The sequence below is a fragment of the Dipodomys spectabilis genome, unplaced genomic scaffold (genome assembly GCF_019054845.1).
Source record: "Dipodomys spectabilis isolate Male_0828 unplaced genomic scaffold, ASM1905484v1 ptg000075l, whole genome shotgun sequence".
Classification (NCBI taxonomy): Eukaryota; Metazoa; Chordata; class Mammalia; order Rodentia; family Heteromyidae; genus Dipodomys; species Dipodomys spectabilis.
In genome coordinates this window covers 8,300,133-8,321,032 of record NW_024870752.1, presented here as the reverse complement: position 1 = coordinate 8,321,032, position 20,900 = coordinate 8,300,133, and the positions used below count along the sequence as shown (strand labels likewise).

General features: G+C 33.8%; 1 protein-coding gene across 1 annotated transcript in view; it reads right to left on the bottom strand.

Moving 5' to 3' along the window:
* The window catches only part of Gpc5 (glypican 5), a 1,062,082-nt gene that overhangs the window by 547,465 nt on the left and 493,717 nt on the right, over positions 1 to 20,900 (bottom strand). Inside the window, exon 7 of the mRNA XM_042682662.1 lies at positions 5,680 to 5,839. Coding sequence (XP_042538596.1) covers positions 5,680 to 5,839 — 160 coding nt within the window. The remainder of the gene's footprint in view (positions 1 to 5,679; positions 5,840 to 20,900) is intronic.

Below are 20,900 nucleotides of genomic sequence, written 5' to 3'. Positions count from 1 at the left end.
AAAATAGAAATGTATAGTCACAATAATATTCATAGTGATCACACATTAATTAAACTATATGTAGTTTAGACATGTATTTCACTTTTCTTCAGTATAATTTTCATCATACATTAAAGTCATTGAGTTATTTCAAATATTTATATGTTTGAACATTGAACAAGATCATGAAGAAATTATTGTATATTTTTATGGTTTTTATCTTGCAGTTTTATCCTTTAGTGTTAGGTGCTTATAATATGAAGATCAATGTTCAAAGATGATTCGATATTACATGCATTGTTAACATGTTCATGGTCTTTTAATCTAAATAAACCTAAATAACGATTTCCTTTCTATAAAAATATTAAGTAAACACAAAACGAGCAACTTACTTATTTTTGCTACATTTTCTTCACTTTATAATAACTAATAAATGAGCTATTTTAATACTTTGCAAAATAAGATGAATGCATAGTAATTTAAATTGTTCATGCTTTAGAAAGAATGCATAAACTTGTATTTTCTCCTTTGTTTGGTGCTGTGAAATCAAATCCTCAGCTACATCCCCATTTCTACATTTTTAAATTTCCAGTCTTACATATTTATAACTACATATATTATTAGATTGAAACATAATTATGTATTTCACATGTAATTCCCAATCAAATTTTTTTCTCTTGGTCATAGTATGGCAGAACATAATAGCAAGACCTGAGCACTGTTTACATGATAGCCTGTTTCAAAGGCTTTCTTGAGAATTTTAGGTTTGCTGTCAATTGGTCTGGAATAAGTTTCAAGATGCAAAATTTAGGTTGTTAATTTCTTAATTTCCTGTTGTGGTAGTATATGCCACATACATATCTCCCTCACTCTGGGGAAGTATTGCAGAGTCTCTCTGAGTCCTTTAATGTGGAGGAGTTACATATGAAAATCCATCAATGTGCATAGTATGCTTGAAACAAATGTACCCTCTCTATTACTGTCTCTTAAACTTTTTCCTGTTCTTCTATGTACAATAATTTATGGATTTTAACTATAATCTCTATACATATGTGATTTACTTCCATTCTCTTTAACCCCCAATACCTACCCTTTACCCCTAGCCAACACATAATCTCAGTATAGATGTTTGAAACTATTTCTATTGTTTTTATACCTTATATGTGCATATTATCTAATGATGTTTATATTGGAAAGAGGAAATAAAACATCAACTAGACAATGGAAAATTACATGAAATAATTTCTATATTATGAATAAATGCATATTTTTATAGATGAGGAGATGAAAAGTTGTACTTTTAGAGCTCATGCTAATAATGTCCATGCATAAGTGATTTTGAACTACAGGTAATGTATGGTCAAAGTAGCTATGCAGAAACATGTTCATTCAGGCTACAATACTGCATTACTAAATAAATCAGGACTCTTAGTTCTGCAGTACCAAACAAAGTATCATTTTTTTTCCCACTGTGTACATGAAACACAATACTCTCTTTCAAAGTCATCCTTTTAGATTCCTCTACTACAGGTTGATATAAGGTTTCTAATTGAGAAATCCAAAGCAAAGTACAAACAATTGCTCTGTTCATTTCTGATTAACTAAAAATTACATCTAGATCTAAGAACTTAGATTTTAAACATTAAGAAGCCTATTTCCTGAGATAGCCCCTTTGGAAATGCTTTATAAACTCAATGGTATTGCTAGAGCAAGAATACCTCATGATTGTTGTTACCATGACTAAGAATACTAACAAGAGATAGCTGTAAATAGAATTGATAAAAGGGTAAAGAACCAAAAACTGAATTCCTTGAATATTTAGAATTTGGTATGATGATGCAAAACTTGTAAAGAGCAAAAATGACAGGATATGAAATATTTGTTTTTGATTAAAAAAAAAAACTTTGTCTAGATGTGTTGGCAGCTGTTCAGGAGGGCATAGGCATCAGAGTTGTCTTGGCTGATGGAATGGATCCATCCATTTGAACTCTTTTCATGACTGATATCACTAGGACAAACCTCAATACCATACAATACCACCTACACATTGATGTCATTTACAAGGTTTTTGATAAAACACTTTAAAAGCTGCTCACCATGCTACACGATATAGTACTGGTACATACAGTAAATTCAAAGATAAATAAAAAGAAAAGAGTTTGATGATGTCAAGATGATTTAGACTTAAAATTGCCCTACTTTTTAATGTCTGGTATTAGAACCAACTTAGGATCAAACATGTTTTGCCTGAGATTATTACTGTGAACCACCTTGTCAAATTGAATACTTTATGGACAACATATTTTTTTTTATTTTTTAAAACAGAAATGTGGAATCTTCAACTCCTACTTGCTCCATTTGTGGAGTGGGGAGCAGGAAATAACCTGTCTCGTTCCTTCTCTTCTGTTTCTTTCTGTGTAACCTGTTTTTCTAAAATAAATACTTGCTAAAACTTTAAAAAATAAAAGCAGAGGCATTGTGATTTAAAATATATTACCACATAAGAATTGTATACAAGTGTATTAACTTTAAAAAGGTGGATTCAAGGGAGATCTCAAATAGTGTAATTCCTTAGAAAGCCAAAAGCAAAGTTCAGCAAAATAAACACCAGGAAGTGGATATTGGGAAGGGGTGGGGTGGGGACAAGGAGAAAGGGGTAGACAGACAAAGAGAGGGGAAATACAGACAAGAATCCAATATACATCCTACAAAATTAAGAAAGTTGAGGGAAGAAAGGGGGGACCAATAAAAATGCTGATGGGGTGACATTGATCAAGGTATATTGTATTCATTAACTGCTTTATTAATTGGCAACTCCTTTGTACAACTACTTAATGATAATAGTGATAATGATAATAATAATAATAAAAGACATGTGCATTAAGGCTTAGAACAGTTTCTGCCACTGATACCTTAATGTACTGGTTAAACATTTTAAGGAAAAAAATGAAAAGAATTGTAAGCAACACTACACAGATTTTTGAAACTAAACAGGGAGTGATTTTCTTACAGCCTTTCCTTAGAAGCTCTCTGATTCACTTATTTAGTATCTTAAGCTATTGGGATTTAGAGACATTAGAAGTACAGTCAAAATGTTGAAGAGGCATTGATTTCAGTGATATTAAGTTTGATCTGCTTGCCTAGAAGAAAACTTGTGGTTTCCCATTGGAGTATGTAAACATCCTCACACTTTTCTACCGTGAAAGGAGCCAGGTGTCAGTTGGTGTGCATAGGGATGGCAAAAATGAAGATTAAATGCCATGTCAATCCTACAATTCCAGGTTATTAGTGAAATAGCTAACAATGAATGGAAGAATCAGATTTTAAGTGCAATAAAAATATGGAAAATATTTCTATATTATCAGAAATTTGAAATAATTCCACTGTAACAGGAAAACTATTTTGAGTGAAAATTGTATAGCCTAGATGGTTTTTTCAAAAGAGACATATAACAACACTTATAACTGTCTTCAAATAGGATTAGGAATAGAGCTAATTTCAAGATCTTAACACAAGCAACATCCTAGTAAACTTTTCAGAACTACAGTACTTTTAGATTATTAAGATGATCCAAAACTATTTGTTGTTTTACAAATGATGTTTTATAAAAATAGAAATGTGACTTGTACTTTGCTACTTTCATTATCCTTTATTTCAGCATTCTATGGACAGTGGTTTCCTAACCACTTATTAAAAAATGGAAAGACAATAGCTATCAATCATTAGAAACTCAATCCAGTTATAGTAGATACTTGCTTGTACCGTAATTGTCCATTTAAGCAGTAAGTTGAACCAAGGTTTTGAAGTAAAAAAATCATTTTTACCTCCTTGATACTTCGATTTGTGATAAAACACTAGCTGAATATGATTCACCGGTTCATTTTCTTTCATGAAACAAACCAAGAGCTAACAAGTTTTTGAGCTTAAAATAAAGTTCAGAAGGAGAAAAACTGATAATATAGCCTACTAAGCAGACATACACATCCATATGTACACACATACACACATATACCAGATGAATTTTATGTCAACCTGTCTTTCCTGTCAACAATTATAATATCTTAAAATCTTGCTAGCCTTTAAACCTAAATAGAAGTATAATAACTATTCAGCATTACATAGAAGAGTTTGAATTAAATGTTACTCTAATAAATAAAGTATCCTAATTTTCACTGTTTTGGTGAACATGTTGCTTTTCATTCTTTTTTCTTTTTTGTCCACATACCCAGAAAAAGCAAGATAATGAATATAGATAATGAATATATAGAGATAATGAATCTGTTAAACTGCATTAAGACTGCTTAGAAGAACACATATTCTTATCTCCGTTAGTAAAAAGGGAAGATAGTTAATTTGCAGTAGAATCATTGAAGCTTTTAATACATTGCTGTTTAAGCATGCTGGCTCTTACAGGTTTACCTTCAGTATTAAATTAAAATTACTATTATGTCTATCAGGAAAACAAATTTCTTTATGTTAATTGTCTTCCACATTTTGCATTTCTATTAGCCTTAGCTCCTTTAATCAACCAATGTGGCTAATAAAACTAGATCCTGAAGAAACAAAAGTCTGATGCTTGAAGCATTTGAGTGTCCTTAAATTACTACTATAGAGTAGTAATTTAAGAGTTTTACTTTTACCAGCAGACCAAATGTGCTATTAGGTGATTTAGATACAGGTCAATCTTCAAGAAAAGCTGTCATGTCCAGATAACTTTAGCTTTGTTTTTGGTAGAATAAGAACTAAATGAATAGTTGAAAGCCAGCTTCTCTGGGTACATTAACTACATTAGCGTTTATATTTATCTCTCAGTTGATTACTTTGGTCTTTTGTGCAAATGAACAAACACGTGTACAAAAAATGCAAAGTGGTGGACCCATAGTCTTTCCCTTGGTGACAAGTTGGAAAAGAAAACCATTTGGAACCTTTTGTTTTTCCTTTTGTAATTGGGAATTTATATCTTTTATGGCAGTGACCCAACCAGTAATACCAGAGATGATTTCAAATCTATATGATTCAAGTAAATGTTTGGTGAGATTTTTCTTTCAAGAAAGTAAGTGCATAAGAATTAAATTCTAGTAGTTTTGACCACTGATTAATCACATTTTATTGGTACAGGGGTGTGAACAAGGAGCACTTCACTTGTTAGCTCTTACCATGTGAAGCATAAACCAAGCATTAATTTATTTTAGCTACTTTTTCAGATGAGCTGTCACATTTTTGTTGTCCGAGCTTGACGTAGACTGTGGTCCTCCTATCTGTGCTCCCCAAAGAGCTAGATCACCACACCCACCCCTGCTACAATGTGACTCTAATGCAGAGTAAAAACATCTAGAGTGGCATCATACTGCTTTAAACATTGTGCAACTTGGTTATTTAATATTGAGGCTTCCAGTTTCACATTATCAATATCCAGTTATTATCCATCTAAGAAGCATGCTACTTAAAGATTTTGTATTCTTCAGAATGACAATCATGCATTAGTTTTGCCCAGAAAAAAAATGTCCATTCACTAAAAATAAAGAATCCCCCCCCCCCACACACACACACAAACACACTCCACATAAATGTTTTGAGTAACTAAAAGCAAGCTTCTTTTAATTTCCAGTTCCTCTGGCCTACTTCTGAATTGATAGTCCTCAATTCTTAGCATTGGTCATAATCATGCTTAAAGGTATCTCAAAGTGGTCGCTCACTCACAGTTTGTGATTTGCAGCGTTCTCTTCACCTCGCCGCTCCCTGAGCCCCCGCAGCCGTCCTCGTCATCACAGTCACCGCTGATCTGCTCAACTGTGCCACCTCCGCTGCCCAGGTGAAGAACTTCCCACTTGTCAGGTCTGGGTGATCGACCCTGTAACAACTAGAGGTACACACACACACACACACACACACACACACACACACACACACACACACACAAAGTAATTATTAACAGCAAATTCAAACTTCTAAGGGCTCTGTGTCATACAGCTTTGGTAGAAATTAGAATGGTTCTCTGTCGTGGTATCACAGTTTTGGTGTAGATACCTTACCAAATCAAATCACCAGGTATCTATCTACATCTATCTATCTATCTACATTCTCTCTCTCTCTCTCTTTCTCTCTCTCTCCACTAAAATGTGATAAATAATGGGCTCAGTCTCCTATCAAGGAAGATCTACCATCAGCCTATTGACTTTGTGATGGGCTTGAAATGACTGTTTAGGAAGCAAACAAAAGCAGGCCATCTTGCTTGTAGGTAGTCTGGCTAAGGAATCTGTTGTCTCTGAATTTAAAAAAACATGTGTAAGTATGGAAAACCAAATCTCAATCTACTAGAAGAAGTTCAACTGAAATTCTACTGGCTGAGTATATTAAATTCCTTTGCAACCTACACTCCCCACATTCCTAAAGAGAAGTAAAGTACTGTCCTTCTAGAAAAAATGTCAGCAAAATAATGAACTTCAAACATAGTTTCCTTTACTTTTTTATAGATAAAATATATGGCACCATGTATAATGTCTCAGAATTCAACCTTGGGACAAAAAAAAATTACGCCCTATTTCCATTTATTTCTTCAAGTCATTAAGAAATTTAAAATAACTCCTTGATCTTGGCTGTCAAGAATTTCATTCATCTATATGAACTAAGTAATAGAATAGCCACTTTCCCTACAGCATAAAGGGCTGGTAATAGTTTTTGAATAATATTGTAAATGTCTGAACTTCTTTCTAAAAAGGTGATATAAGGAATAATAGAAACTTTACTTAAAGCGAAGATTGAGAAAAGTAATCTAATATGGGCTGTTTACTTCCCTAAGGCAGTGTTGGGGAAAATGTGACCAGAGGTACTGCTGTAGTGTGAATGATATGTACCTCTGTTGTCTGCTTAGTCAATATTTAAATTATCACAGTGTTTTGTGAAAAGTTGATAATGGTGACTTCTGTGATTTTTTTTTCCAAAATGTACTGTCATTTCACAGATCATAGTTAAATATATAATCCAATAACAGCATTTCATATTGAAGAACATAGATGGAAACAATTTCAGTACATCTAAGATAAATTTACTTATATAAAGAACTATTCTATCAATCACCTAGACTTTGCAATTCTTAAATTTCAAAATTATAGTTGTTTAAAGAGACTATTTTCTAACAGAAAAGTAATGCTAGAAAACCTGACAATAAATTCTTATTTTTGTTTGCTAGAATTTCTCAAAGAATATGTCAGCATACATTTTCTCTTCCTTTTTTGTTTTTGGATACTGGGGTTTGAACGCAAGCCCTTGCAATTGCTCAGCTTGTTTCCTTGGCTGGTGCTCTACCACTTGAGCCATACTTCCAGACCTGTTTTATTTCTGGTTATTTCAAAGATGAAGTCTTGTAGACTTTTCATCTAGGATATGATCTTCTGACCAACTACTGATCTCAGCCTCCTAAGTGTCTTGGATCATATGCATGAGCCACTAGTACCTGACTAGTATGCTAAATTTAAAAAGAAAGCTTCTCTCAAGATGAAATGAATTTGCTAGACCTTATGGCAACACCAAAACATGCTGTGTTTTTGTTATTGTCTGGACAGGAGGGCAGGGCTTTTGCAGTGAAGCAACATAGATCACAGATGTGAAACAAATCATATAAAGAATAAAATCTAAAAAAATAGAGTGAGGCCAAATGGTTTCATTTTTTACCCTTTATCATTTGTTATTAAGAATTATGAAATCTGGTGTGCATTTAGTATCCTCACAAAGGACTTGGACTCTGGACTCCAACATGCTTTGATATGAATCCTAATTCTGACAAACATTAGCCGTGAGATGTTGAGAAAGTTCTTTGAATAACTTGGCTTCCTCATTTAAAATAAATACAATGGTTTATATGTACCACTGTTTATAGTGAGAAGAAAAACAAAACTATGTGTGAAGGACTTTACAAACATTTATTTTCCACTATATTACAGATGAGTACATTTTGAGTAGTATTATCTACTTTGTAATCAATTCTACTGCGATATAATTTAAACATTCAAAGCACATTAATTGGAACAATTATTAGATAAAGAATTCAACTACAATACTTGCGATAACATTTTTGAAGTACTATCTAACAAGTACAAATGTCACATTTGGTAAATTTGCTCTCTTTTTTCACGCTGATATTCTTTACCAACATTTTCTTACACAACTTTTTTCCCCTTTAATTCCCTATGATTTTTCCAGGATTTTACTGGGATTTAGGCCAGAGCACAGATGGAATCCCTTGGAGAACAGGAGCACTGTATAAATCACCAGGATCCAACCCAAAGAACTGGGACTCAAAAATGCAAACAGAAAGAGAGTCCATGTAAAACGACACTTATCATTTTGAGAAATGGGTGTTTGTTGAATGTAATATAAGATATTATCTGTCATAGAATTTTTTATTTATTATAGTGATTGGAAAAATAATATTAAAATACATGTAATGATTTCGGTATTTTTTATTACTTTATTGGCACTCTAAGAAACATCTAAGGCAAACTGAACACAAACTTAAAAGAACAAATTAGATAAAATAATATTTTAGCTTAATTTTAATTATGAGCAGAACTGGATATTGTACCATGGGACTTTCCACTCTACCCCTTACCCACTCAGACTGTGAATACAATGCCATTTTATATGTACTCCTTTATAAAGCAACTACAAATTTCAAATGTAACAAATGATCTTGGGTTTACCAAAAGTAAGATCTCTGGGGTGGATTAAAATAATCACTTGATTTCTTTAAAAGAAAAAAATTCCCTGGCTGCTACAGATTCAGACACTGGAAACAGAGTTTAAAGAAAGCTAGATAACACTATTGCAGTACTGGATATAAGCTGGGGTGTTGTCAAAGCCCACCTGGTGGGCTTTGGGATTGAGCTAGTTGTGGCCTCTGGGATCCAAGAATGGAATGAGCAGCTTTACTCCTCAAGGAGTTGCAGACTTCAGTCCTTCATCTGAGTGTTGTCGATAGCCTAAATGGATGTGGTAGTGATTTTCTCTCAGGATCTCCGAATTCAGTTAAGTGCAACTGACCACTTACTTTTCCCCTGACCAATGTGTCTGTGGAACTGGCAAATGGATGTTACTTTGAGCTACTAAATGTGTGGTCGTTTGCCATGCCAAAGGTGAAAAGTATTATGTTCTTTAATCACTAATCACAAACTTCTTGTCTGATGTTCTTGATTCTCTATATCACATTCCTCAGAACAAGAGGTCAAAATTTCCATGAGACACTACCATATCCAAAAAGGTGGTACATTGAAAAAGGTGTTACCAAGTTCTGCATATTTTTCACTTTCCTCTACTTCTTTATATTTCTGTTTTCCACATCTCTGAGCAAGAGATATAACTGCAGTGTTTTTTATGATCAACTAATCCAACTATGTGTCATTTGATCCATGATTCCAGTACCTCCAATGATCTCATCTTCCTCTGATAGGAAGGAATAGGAACTTAATGTAGAGTTCCCTCTCCTGCACATGGTAGGTCTGCCAAATTTTGTTTTCTCAAAAAATTCATTTTGCATTATTTCTATGTTTGCAACTACATGCTAACTACATACTCACTTTCATTCTCTTTCTCAAAGTAGTAACAATCATCACTTGTTAAAATTCTAATGAACTTCTAGTCAGCAAAATCAATGGGCATTACAATAAAATCTTTATTCATTTTCTCCCTTTTTTGACTAACCTAACTACAGCTAACTGAATCTAACTAATCTAATTGAAACATGTTTCAGTTAGAAGTATAATGCATCTATTATTAGTGCCTTTAAGGGAACTCCTCCAAACAGATTGGGTTCTCATCTGAACCCTACATTTTTGCTTGAAACTTCATTCCTCATTGTGCCCATCTGTTCCCATCTAGGCATCAGATAAAGGTGAAGAAGACTCTTCTCCCTTTCTATCTAGCAATGACACTATTTATCTCACTATTCACATATCATCATAACTTCTCTGGCCATTTCACTCATTGCAGTAGCATTAGTCTCTCTTACCTGCAGCCACCACATGAGATTTTCCAAATCAGCTTCTTTTTCATGTTATCTGCCCTAATGTTCTTGGAAACACTTTACTATCAAGCTCACTGCTTCCCATTATATGTCTGCAAGGGACAATTATCAGTCCAGAAAGGTTAGTGGGAGAATAGGATAAAAATAACTTACTAGAGGCATATCATATCTCCTTCTTAATTTGTCTCAAACAAAAAGTTCATGAATAATCTCACACAAAGCAGTCCTGTCTACGTGGGAATCACCTCATATTTTCCAAACTGATGTAACTGAATTGCCTGTCAACACACAATGATAAACTTATAGAAGTGAGGTCCTAATGTTCAAAAGTGGCCAGACACTCAAGCTCCCATATAATAGATTTTATTACCTCTTCAGTCCCCAAAGTTTGCCACAAGCCAGTTCATATATTCTCAGAGAAATAACGTGATTTTTCTCAGAATTGCCTTATTGTCTCTTCACTTCCAATTGTTGTTTCTCGAACATACAGAACACATCTTTTCCTCTTCCTTCTTTTTTTGTCAGTCGTGGTGCTGAAATCTGGGCCTGGGCACTTTCTCTGAGCTTGTCAGTTCAAGTCTAGTGCTCTACCACTTTGAGCCACAGCACCACTTCTGGTTTTCTGGAGGTTGATTAGATAAGAGTCTCACGGACTTTCCTGCTTAGGCTGGCTTCAAAACACAATCAATTTCCTGAGTAGCTAAGATTACAGGTGTAAACCACCAGCACTCGGCCTCCTCTTCCATTTTGTACTTAATTTTTTAAGTTCAAACATAAATATATTATTTTCCATCTGACACATATGTCTGTGGGACACAGTACCATTCATTGGCACACAATCAGCATTTATGAATATACATCAGAACTTTATGACAAATGGTAAGCTCTTCAGACATGAAACTAACATTTAATTTACTATATACCATTCTCCATCATGACTACAGTATGTATTATAAGATAGATTTTAAATACAGATTTTTTTGATTGATTGGAAATACTTTATTGTGCATATCCTGTCTTTCATGCCATCTATATCTTATAAAATGTTTTCACTTTATTGGAATTATCAGAGGCCATCATGTTCTATAATAATTTTGGATTTATCCTTACTGACTGCTAGACTGGTTAACTTCATTAATTAAAATTTTTGATTGATACTCTGGAAAGGAGTATGGAGGTTCCTCAAAATAGTAAACATAGGGCTTCCCTGTAACCCAGCAATTCCAATTCTGTATATTTATCTGAGAGTACACCAGGCCACACTAAAGCTGCCAGCACAATCCTGTTCATTGCAGCATTATTTGCCATAGCCAAGATATGGAATCAACCCAGATGCCCTCAGTGGAAAAATGGATCAAGAAAAATGACCCAGCAATTCCACTTGAGCACATTTACCCAAATGATCTAAAACAAGGCCATAATAAAGCTACCAAAACAACTATTTTTGTCGCAGCATTATTCACCATAGCTAAGATATGGAACCAATCCAGGTGCTCCTCAGTAGATGAATGGATCAAGAAAATGTGGTATATGTATACAATGGAATTCTATGCTTCCATCAGAAAGAATGACACCGCCTCATTTGCTAGGAAATGGAAAGACTTGGAAAAAGTCATATTAAGTGAAGTAAGTCAGACCCAAAGAAGTATAGGTCCCATGGTTTCCCTCATTTGCAATAATTAGTATATGTCTAGGATAATTTTATCAGATAAATAGAAAAGCTCAAAAGCTATGTACATATGACCATATAAGATGATGCTAAGCTGGATGCCGGTGGCTCACACCTGTAATCCTAGCTTCTCAGGAGGCTGAAATCTGAGGATCATGGTTCAAAGACAGCCAGGGCAGGAAAGACCCTGAAACTCCTATCTCCAATAAACTACCAGAAAACTGGAAGTGGCGCTGTAGCTCAAGTGGTAGTGCGCTTGTCTTGAGCTGAATGCTGAGGGACAGTGCCCAGAGTTCAAGCCCCGCAACCAACACCACCACCACCACCACCACCAACAACAAAAAGATGATTTTAAGCAAAATGAACCCCAAGATATGGACACAAGTGGTCTGCTTAGTTGTTGTTTTTAATGTACTGGTGATTTTTTTTAATTTCCTTTGTATGTTCTTCCCCCTATGACCTATCCCCTGTTGTCACTGTGCTTGATTTTAGTACTCTGCATCTTGTATATACATTTATCTAATTTGGGGCAGGGAAGGGAAATAACAAAATACTGAAACAAGGACACAGATGACCCATTACAACAATGATACTCACAAGACATGATGTAGGAAATGAACTTTACAACTTTGGGGTAGGGGGGAGTGAGTGAGGTGGGAGGGTAGGAATAGTACTAGAACAACAAAGGAGGAGGTAACAATGCTGGACAATAAATGTACTCATTACTTTACTCATGTAACTAACCCCTCTGTATAGCATCTTTACCAAAAAAAAAAATAAAATAAAAATGTGACATATATACAATGAAATTCTATGCTTCCATCAGAAAGAATGATATTGCCTCATTTATAAGGAAATAGAAAGACTTGGAAAAAATTATAATAAGTGAAGTAAGTCAGACCCAAGGAAGCATAGGTTGCATGATTTCCTTCATTTGTGGCAATTAGAATGTGCATATAAATTTACAATTAAATACAATGGGTGGTATAAACAATTACACCGGACATGATAAAATAAACCAGACTCTAAACATTCATGCAGTGAGATCACAGAAGGATATTCTTAGGAGAGGATCACAAAGGCTCAATACCTGTGTGTATATGATCATATAAAATGGTTTTTATCTAAATGAACTCCAAGAAAGAGAAACAAGGGTTTTTTGGTTCTTATTTTACTTTTTATGGGTTTTTGTTTTGTTTTATTTTTCCCCTTTGTCACTGTTTTTCACTTCTGTACTTTTTGTCTTGTATATAAGTTTATCTGATTTGGGGAGAGTAACAGGGCATACAGAAATCGTTGGGATGGAAGTGGCGCTGTAGCTCAAGTGGTAGAGCGCTCGCCTTGAGCTGAAGAGCTGAGGGACAGCGCCCAGGCCCAGAGTTCAAGCCCCACGGCCGACCAAAAAAAAAAAAGAAATCGTTGGGAAAAGGTGAATTATGCAGCTATGATACTCACTAGACACTGTGTTGAAAATGAACTATACAAATTGTGGGGAAGAGGGATCAGGAGTGAAAAAACTGGAAGAAAACAGGGGAAGAGGTGAAACTAGTCAAAAAGGAATTTACTCATTACCTGATTTATGTAACTGTCACCCCTCTTTACATCACCTTTACAATTAAAAAAAGAAGGAAAAGAATTTGGTTGAGAATATAGTATATAACTGGAATTTTGAAAGATAAATATCGATATCAGAAAAATACTGTCTTTATTCTAAAAGAGTATTCAGTATGTACTTTATGTTAAAGATGACATTCTAAAGATCAATACTCAACAAGACATGGATCAAATAAATTAAATAATATGAAAATCAGGAAAATTGAGAAATAGTCCAAAAGTTTAGTTAGTGACCATGCTAAATAACATTTCTCCATGTTTTTTTAATAAGGAATACTTTAAAACATCCTTACTTCTGAGAAACTAGAAAATTCTAACAAGTTATCAAGCAAAAAGTATTTCCAAAACATATTTCTTTTTATTATCCTAGTTACTGTTAACTAGAAATAAAAGGGAGGTTTCAATTGTCTGTTTATTTATTATTTTATTCTTGTATGTCATTTGTATAAAGGGTTTCCATTATGTTAATTCCATACATGAACATATTTCTCTCTAAAAAATATCATCCCCTGGGCTGGGAAGGTGGCTCAGTGGTACAGTGCTTGCCTTACATGCATGAGGCCCTGGGTTCGATTCCTTAGCACTACATAAGCAAAAAGAAAAAAGCCGGAGTGGTGCTGTGGCTCAAGTGGTAGAGTGCTAGCCTTGAGCTGAAGAGCTGAGGGACAGCACCCAGGCCCAGAGTTCAGGCCCCATGACCGGACCCCCCCCAAAAAAATCATCCCCTCTTCTGTATTTGCATTTTTTTTCTTCCTCCCTTTTCCACACAGTGTTTGGTGAGTTTTCCTATGCTCTGTTCAATATCCATATATCCAAAATAATACCTACTGTGAAGAATGTTCTTTGAGTTTGTAAGAAGAATGTGAACTCTGACACTCTTAGGCAGAATATTATGTAGATATCCATTAAGTCCATATGATCTACAGTTTTGCTTAATTCTAAACTTTTATTATTGATTTTCTGCCTAAATGGTATTTTAGTGAACCATTAAAGCTACCCATTAGTACTGTGTTGAGGTCCAGTTATGTTCATATATCTGGTAGTTTTTGCTCCATAAAAGTGGGTGCATCCATATTCAGTGCCTATGCATTTGTAGCTGTTATTTCTTCCTACTATTTTCCCCCTTTATTAAAATGATATAATGCCTTTGTGCTTTCAAATCTTGGTTTGAAGTTTGCCTTGTCATATATGAGTACAGCTATTCCTTCTGGCATTCAGGTTCCATTTGCTGAGAAATTATTTTTCCATTCTTTTATTCTAAGCCTATGTTTGTCAGTGAGATGGATTTATAGTAGCTAATAAATATTCAAACCTTGTATTTTTTAATCCAATCTGCCTGTCTGTGTCTTTTGATAGGAAAATTGAGGCCATTAACATTCAGAGTTATTGTTGGAAGTTATATATTAATTCCTGCAATTTTCATGGTGTTGTAGTGATTGATTCTTCCTTATTCCTCTTTTGCTTCTCTACTCATTTGGTGAATTTGTTCTTTCCCCAGTGGTGGTTTAGTGATCATAAATTGCATTCGTTTTTGTTTATTATGGAAAATTTTAATTTTTCCTTATATTAGAAATGACAATTTTGCTGGATACAGTAATTTCGGATAATAGTTATTTTCTTCAAGGGCATGAAATTTCATGGCCTCCGTGCACTGAAAGCAGAGATGGGAAAAATCATCTTGCAGGTCCTGTAATTCCTACAAAATCATTTAGTATGTGATAGAAGAGACATATGTGCTTCTCATACGCTTCTTGTTGGCTGCCTATGGTGACTTCTGGTCTAGATAATTTTATATGTTATAAAACACAAATGTCTCTTTTCAGGAATGAAAAAGTTCCTCATCCCTATCTTATAATTTGTACTGAGAAATCTTATCTTATTCTGATAGATTTTTCTTTATAAGTGATTTGGCATTTCTCTCTTGTAGTTTTCAATATTATTTCCATGTTTTGTATGCCTAATGTTTTAACTATAATATGATATGACAAGAATCATAACCGGCCTCATCTATTTGGAGTCTTACAAGAAAGTCTTCTGTATTTGGTGAGTATCTATTTTTCAAGATTTGGGAAGATTTTTGGAATTGTTTTATTAAATATGTTCTTTCCTGCCTTTATTTTACATCTCTTCTTCTATGCCCATTCTTCAAGTTTTATCTTTTCAACACCTTAGAGGCCATACATTTTCTATTCATAATTGTTTAATGTTTTACTCCATGCTCATTTGCATATCCTAGCATATCTACCATATCTTCAAGATTTGATATTCTGTCGGCAATTTGATTAGGTCTGGTAAAGATGTTTTTAACTGTGTTTTTTTTAATTGACTTACTGTGTTTAAATTTCCAGAATGAAAATTTGTTATTTTTTTTAACAAAATATATATATCTTTATTGAATCCACTTACACATCCTACACTCTCTTCTTTACATCATTCAGAATTTTAAGACAAACTGACTGTAATCTACAAGCTCCAATTGTTCCTTTCTGTGCTGCTTTTGCTATAGAAACTTCACTTCTTTCCTTTTTACCCTTTAAGTAAATATGTAAACAAGTATTTTATTATACATATTAAATAGGAAAATTTTACAAAAATGATTTGCACGCAAAGTCTGTTTGCTTTTCCTAGAGTAGAAATGGAGTTGAGATTCATGTTCTATAGAGGCCATCAAATGATTATCTGCATTCCTATTATTTCCCAAGGTAGCATTCTTCCCTTCCTGCAAACTCTCAAATATATCTTGCTTTTAACTTTCCTTTCTCAGTAGGTTCCATTATCCTGGGAAAGCAGTGCCCCACTTTAGTCTTAAAAACTTTGGAGAAATAGACATATCTTTCATGCAAAAGGAGACTTGCCAATAGATTTGTAACAAAACCAAGATTTTTTGAGTGTATTCATTTAATAGAACAAGAACAAGTAATGTAAATCTATAGAATGACAATGCAATTTCTGTATGTGACACATGGGAAGTTGTCACATACTCATGCCATGTACTTTGACAAATCTCTTCATGTTTGCCACATGTATAAATAAAGCCATAAAGCATATAAGTTCTTTTTTAAACTTAAGATCCAAAATAAATTTGATATTATTTCCCCAGAATTATACTGTCTCCATCTGAAAAACAGAATAAGAATATCCATTAGGAAGTTTTTCTGAGTATTTTTTGGTCTACATAATGCAAGCGTTAGCACATTGTAAATGCAGAGTGATGGTTAACTTGATCACTGTTAGTTTTGTAACCTGTAGAAACTAACATTGCCTCTCCTTTCTGTGAAGGAGAAAACTATATACCAATAAAATTCATTTTATAAAGACCGTTCTGCATTGGATTTGTTGGCCAAGTCTGTCCAAAGGTAAAAATGATGATGTTTTAAAATCTGAACCTACTCCTTGTCAAGGAGTGTAGAAAATCAATACATACATATTTATAGAACAATTAGAACCAAGTAAAGGACACGATTTTGAGTCCCAGGCACACATTAATTGTGTGCCTTAGGCAAATCACTTAAGCCTATTAAAACTCATTTTATTCTACTGAATAATAATGCATGGAAAAGCACTTTATGTACTATAAAGCACTATAATCATTTACCAGGCCCTGCACATGGCAATGCATCCAAAAATTGGAGAAAGAGACAAAGTAAGGTCAGAGTAGAATCACAAAACCAAACAATCACCTTTCACATGTTCATCCTTTCCTCAATGCTGTGCAGTTTATGCAGGCAGCTGATTAGCTGAAAATAGCCAGTTTTGATGATGGATGCTTCCTGCTTATGTTTAATTGGTTTAGGAAGCTTATTAGGGATGCTCTTGGAGAATGAATTTGGTGGTGGGTAGAATATCTGATGACTCTAAGGCAAGTGAACTTCTTTCAGCTGGTGAATCAATCTCTCAATAGACTCATTTTTTTAAACCAACTGTCTGGCAACATCCCATAGCTGCAATAGCTTTTCAAACACTTGCAATAAAATCTGGCTGTAGTTGGTTCATATAGACAACATGGTTGATGTGAAAGCTATATATTCCCCACATTCAAAAACTCCCAAGCATAAGAACAGTTAAATGATCTTTAAAACACTACGTATAAAGATGCACTCCTAAAGTGTTTCCTTTTCCTCTCACATTTAGGCAGATGTGGGAGAAGTAAGCATGTGCTTGGGAAGCATGAGTCACGATAGATCGCCTTAGCTTATATTCAAATGTAAGGAGTCACGATAGATTACCTTAGCTTATATTCAAATGTAAGCATGGGAATATTTGCCATTTATGAGTTTATACTGCTGATAAGAATATGTAGATGAAATTTGTTGATGGAAAAATACCAAACCAGAAGACTGATGATATAGAAAAATTGTACTTTTCACTTCACCATTGACAAAACATCTTTAAAAAGTATTTTAAAATAGACTGAAAACAATTCTATGTAGATGAATATATATGCAAAAATGTACATATCTGAATTTAATTTTGAGATAAAAGAATTGGTATTTTTACTTTCATGTAGTTTAGCTGAAACCGGCATAGCAATTTATATGAAAAAGGGGAAACAACAGAATCTCATAACGTTTTAAAATTGGAAAACGGATTCAAAATCCCTCATGATCTATTTTTGCTTGTCTCCATAGAGTATCTGAAGTGAGATATAAAAGCATTCTTTATGTAACATGCTCTCATCATTTCCTTCCCATATATTTTCCTTTTCACCAGAAGTTAAAGACTATTCCTATCTATTCACTACCAAAACCCACAGAGTATTTTCCCCTTATTAACATGATTAAAATCATATTTTACAAGTCTTACTTTCACTCAATTTTCCTGTTTCTCTTTCAAACTTAGAAAATGTCTTATCCACCAACATGAATATCACAAAACTCCAAACTTACATTTTCAAAAACAGATAAATCTTTATAGACTATTCTATCTAAAAAGCTAAACACATTTTAGAAAAAGTCATGTTATGTTAGGATGACCAGATACAGAAGTCATTTCTCTACGATTTCTTGTCATGGTTTGCTTTAAGTTAGAGCTTTCAGGTCTTGGCTTCTGTTGCACCAGTAATTTGAAAGGTCACTCTGCTGTTGGCATTTAGCATATGCAATGCAGTTTGGCAATTTACAAAAGACTTGTGATTTTGTAAATAGAATGGTGGAATTAGAAAAGGTTTAATAGATTTAGTCTCTAGGTTCTAAAACTGCACTTGAGTTATTTAATCTTGCTCCCACAGGAAAATTATGCAGCTCACCCTTATTCCTATGCCCAGTTCTTAATTACAACTCAAAATCTGGCCATTTTTATCCCCAGAGTACCGGGCAAGTTTATTGTGATTTGTATCCTAGTCCTAACAAAATATCATAGGAGAGTTAAAAAATGTCAAAGGCTAGTGCTCAATGCAGCAATAAAGTGGAAATAGAGAAAAATGAAATAGATCTCATACAATTATGAAAAATGAGGATGGTACTGACTAAATTTTATTATTTTTTCAAATGGATATTATAAAACATCTATATAAAATTACGAATCTGAAAATAATTGGCTGCAAGGCCAACAATTTTTCCTTATAAAAGAAATCCAGAAGTAATGTTGGAGTTTTCTATTAAAACACCCAAAAAGATACAGAAGTTCACATGCAGGAGTTAAGGCATAAGCAGTATTTGAGTAAGCACTATCTCATGACTGCAAACAGGAGATATGGAGGAGAGAGAAAAGAAAAATGGAATAATAGGTACATTAATAGGGTTAAAGTATTTAAAGAGGTAGCTATGGAATGCAAATTTTTAATAGTATAACATTTTATTATGCAGGATATAAAATATAACCATTATACTTCTCCAGATCAAAATGATAAAACTTCCTTTCTTCATGCTACTTACTACCTCATTTCTAGGCTAACTTATTCATTTCCTAAATCAACATAAGTGCATATGCACTTATACACACACACACCACAAACTACACACACATATTTTATATTCCTATATATATAATCCTATGCAAATATAAACAATACAAATCAGAAAATTAATACTAGCTGGTCTCTGAGTGAAATTAAAGGTCATTCCAAGAAAGAACCTTGAGTTATTCAACACTTTCTGTATTTTCCATTTCTTAAGTATAAATTAAATGAATAGTGTTCATTGTGGGTTGTGGTTTGTCATTAATGAGTCATTTTCAATGATTGTGCCAACAATCTGAACAGTCTTTAATTAGTTCATATGCAACTTCAATGGTCCAATTTCCACAAAGGTAAAAAGTACTAACTTTTTAAAAGTTAAGATATATCTTTCCCTGTAAATATATACATCTGCTTATTGAAAACAGATGAAAATGCTTCAGGCCATTTTATATACTATGGCAAGTTAAGTAAGGTACACTGCTTTAGAATAACAGTTTACTACCGAGAAAATGTCTATCATCTTGCTGACATTATCATCTTGCTGACATTACTTGATAAACAAGTGAATATATTCCAAAGCATGGATGCATTCTTTGATTGAAAGCCAATTCTAACCAAGTAACCATCAGCTGATGAGTCATATGTCTATTAACCACACTTGTAGTAAAAGTAGCAAGATTCCTATTTCCAAAAGTGTCTTAATTTCCTAGAATATGATGTAGATAGCATTATTTTTGTATGTATTGACAGGTTAATGGCTTTCTTCCATCATCTGGTAACTTTTGTCTCCCCTGGCTGAGTCATCAGGAAAAGAACTGGCAACACAAGCTTCTCACTCATCTCCATAGACAGAATCTACTGATAGAAGTGCTGATCACATCACTTTCAATTATGTGAATATACTAATATATTTTAAGAGTTATGAGATTTATGTTGCTATAATGTATATTTAGCAATCATTGTCATTTTATCTCCATCTGACTGATTCACTGAAAGACAGAAAAAGAAAACCATAAAAGGACAGTGAAAACAGAAACATGACGTATTACAGGGTAAACATTATCTACCTAGAATTTTTTTTCACATACACAAAAATGCATCAGTTTTTGAAAGAGTTGCAGGAGATTGTAAATCCATTTAAAATCTGTCTTCAGCAACCAACCTATACTGCCTTCACTGACCAGGGGTTCAGAATTCTTTCTAGATGCCCTATTAAAATAAAAAATTTACTTAAAAGGCCCCAGTCTTTCAAAGGTTTACTTCTGAGAGGAGATCATTCTGATCCTAGTGAGTATGCCATCATTGTATATGCCAGAGGGTAACAAGCATTAGGACTTCCTAAATCTCCTTCTCATCATCACCATTTTCAGTGGAATTCTCCTAATCTCCCTCTCCTTTCCTGTGCTATAAAATCATAAACAAAGCTTTAGCAAGCAAAGGGAATATTTCATTATGACAATTCTATAAGTAATTTGTGTGAAAATGTGCAAAATCTGAGACTTTAGTTGTCTTCTTGGGTGGAGACATATTTGTTTAAGATTTTAAGTAAAACTCGCATGCTGAATATTTAAATGTGAGATCTTAAATAAAATTTTAGTTTCTCTTCAACTAAATGGTTTTTTTTCTGAAAAAAGGGTTGAAATTTCCCAGCTGTGTCTTATAGCTCCAAAATTTTATTCTAATCTATTCTACTATTTGGCTTAGAAAAATATTCTCTTCAAGAT